Below are 2,798 nucleotides of genomic sequence, written 5' to 3' on the forward strand. Positions count from 1 at the left end.
GCTCCCACAGCTGAAAGAGCGAGCATGTTTGATGGGACGGAGATTCGAACCCGCGACCCTCAGATTACGAGTCGAGCGTCCTAACCACCTGGCCATGCCAGGCCAATTTCGAAAGAGTCAAGAGGATCTTCACCAGGAATGGAGGTTCAGATTTTATCCTTTCTGCCCTCTGATCTGCGTAAAGGGCAACACTGTTTTGGAGATTAATGTGACAATCTATATAATAAGAACTATAAAAGTCAACATTGTAAATCCTGAATAGCTGTATTGTAGAAAAAATGCATTGGTATTGACATGAAAAGAACCGTCGAAAACAATAATTTAATAAGTTCAGGTTTTTAAAATATTCAAATCTAAGCTCCCATATGCGGGACAACTGACTTTTATGGGCTTTAAGGACTGGATCCAAAGGATTACAGAGAAATTGACATGAAAATATAAAAGGTCACTCAAAATAAATATCTAAGGTTTTATTTAATGAGGAATCAAAAAGTTTCGGGTCTCTCATAAATGGTTGTATGGATTGACCTGAAAAATGACAAAAGCATGTACATAGTTGTTCGAAAGAGCGGATTTACTTGTAATATATAGAACAGTCTGAAGTGATAGTAGACACCCTGTTGTAAACTTTCCATTCAAAACTGATGAACATACTGATATTGAAATGTATAGAGCAAACCAGAATCTTCATACAAGTCCATTACTAAGAACTCTGATATATATACATATAATAGAAGCCAACTGCCTTCTCAAGCACTTTTCTGAATTGTATACAACATTTCAACTCTGAAGAAGTACATCGATATAATTGTTATAAACAAGACTTCAAATCGCCCCTGCTGGGTCAGCGATATGTTTATGATAACCCATTGTGTGGCTTTGAGCTAAAACAAACAAACAAACTCACAAACTCTTCAAATCAGTAAGTTTCAATGAACCAAGATTGTCGTAAGATGACCGTTGAGTTATAGTAAAACCATAATTTTCTTTTCAAAGACAAAACAAATTGGATAAAAGGAGAACAAAGTGGGAATCGAACTTTTGTCCTTATTAAGTGATCAGATTCTCTAATCAACTAAGTTATCAGATCTGAAATGGCTAGCTGCAGAACAGTGCATGACTGGTCCATCGTCGGCTTCTTAATTCTTCCGTTAATATTCTGAGAAAACCAATGAAACTAACTTTTGAAGCTTACAGCATATAAGATCTGAAAACTCGTGTAACTTTTGCCGAATTATGTTGAACAAAATGTACTCAATTAATTGAAATTCTTTCACATAAACTTACTATTCTTCTTTCGTCACATTCAGGTTTCATTCCCATACACATTTCCTTCTCTGAAAGGTCCAAGTAGCAAACTTTTCTAGCTTTAGACTGAAGATACTTCCTTCTTCGTGTACGGAAGCCTTTGCCACAGGTGACGCTGCAGTCAGACCACTCTTTCCAAGGTGTTGTCTCACAGCTGACGCTTCTAGAAAAAAAAAGAAAAAAGAACACACTTTTAAGCTGACAAATAAGATTTTTCATATACAAGTAACATTGGATTCTATCTTTCAGTTGGTAAGCATTCGCTGAATAAATTAATGGAAATCTTAGATATTCCTATTATTTCGTAACAAAAGATTTCTTAGAATAGCATGTAAGTCAGCAATAAAAAGAGCTATTTCTGTTTTTCTTTATGAAAGCTGCATAAAAGTGACATGAATGAACTTTAGAGAAAGATAATTTGGAACTTTAATAATTATATAGTTTTTTGAGAGACGATAGTCCATCGAAATAAACGATGGGCAAAAAAAAAGTTTCATTCGTTTCATTTTATTAGTACATCACACGACATTTGTTTCGAATAATTCAACACAAAAAAAAACGTATTAAATCAATTCTAAATCATTTAATATACCAGTAGTTTAAAATGTTCGGACATTTTAACTTAACTTGCTTCTGTTCTCCTGCCATCGAAGTTCTTGAAACTTGTCCATTTAAGCTGCCCTAAAACTCTTAACTAAATTAAGTTAATAAACCATCTTCTTCCGTGGCGTAAGCTCATAAACTTTGCTTCGTTAAGTTGAAAATCTTTCCAGTTTCTTCTACTACGGAAATTCACGAAGTTGCCGAGTTCTCTTAACGCTTAATCGTAAACCTTGTTCAAATGTTTTACCACGTGAATTCGCAAACTTACTAAATCTCTTTCGACACGAATTCGTAAACCTCGCTCAGATATTCTGCCGCATACAATTTCTATTTTAATGTAAGTTCGTGAATTCTTATAAAATTCTCCTGCTATGAGAACTCACAAGCTTGTTAAGTTCTCCTGCCATACGATCTCGTAAATCTTTAATTAGAAATATATTTATAAAGTATTTCCAAGCCGTTTGAGAAATCGGAAACAATACGCCTAGCAAAGTGCGTTTTTTGTACATGGACTTCACGGAAGAAGTTAGTCACTATATATATATATATTTGTGTGTGTGTGTGTGTGTGTGTGTGTGTGTGTGTGTGATAAAGAGTAATAGTAATTACTCAATTTGTCCCTACCCTTCACAATAGACATCACAGAGTTCCTTCTCTTCTAGCTGGTTTAGACATTGCATCATGTTTGCCTTTTGTTCATTCAAATACTTTCTTGTTCGCATCCGAATCCCCTGACCACATGACACGCTGCAAGCAGAAAACTCGGTCCACTCTGACAGAGCACATTCAGCTAGAATAAAATGCATACATCAAAATAAATCTTAACACTTTATATTAACAGTGAAAAACATACAATAGGTATACGATAATGTCCCAAAACTAAAACT

At 34.8% G+C, this 2,798-nt stretch overlaps 1 protein-coding gene across 2 annotated transcripts in view; it reads right to left on the minus strand.

The window, feature by feature from the left end:
• Positions 1-2,798, minus strand: part of LOC106464970 (spondin-1-like) — a 51,387-nt gene that overhangs the window by 28,517 nt on the left and 20,072 nt on the right. For both annotated transcript variants that reach the window (XM_022392781.1, XM_022392782.1), the window contains exons 6-7: positions 2,536-2,701; positions 1,288-1,471 (exon numbers count right to left, since the gene is read on the minus strand). In XM_022392781.1, coding sequence (XP_022248489.1) covers positions 1,288-1,471; positions 2,536-2,701 — 350 coding nt within the window. The remainder of the gene's footprint in view (positions 1-1,287; positions 1,472-2,535; positions 2,702-2,798) is intronic.

Source organism: Limulus polyphemus, unplaced genomic scaffold (genome assembly GCF_000517525.1).
Source record: "Limulus polyphemus unplaced genomic scaffold, Limulus_polyphemus-2.1.2 Scaffold1797, whole genome shotgun sequence".
NCBI classification, from domain to species: Eukaryota; Metazoa; Arthropoda; class Merostomata; order Xiphosura; family Limulidae; genus Limulus; species Limulus polyphemus.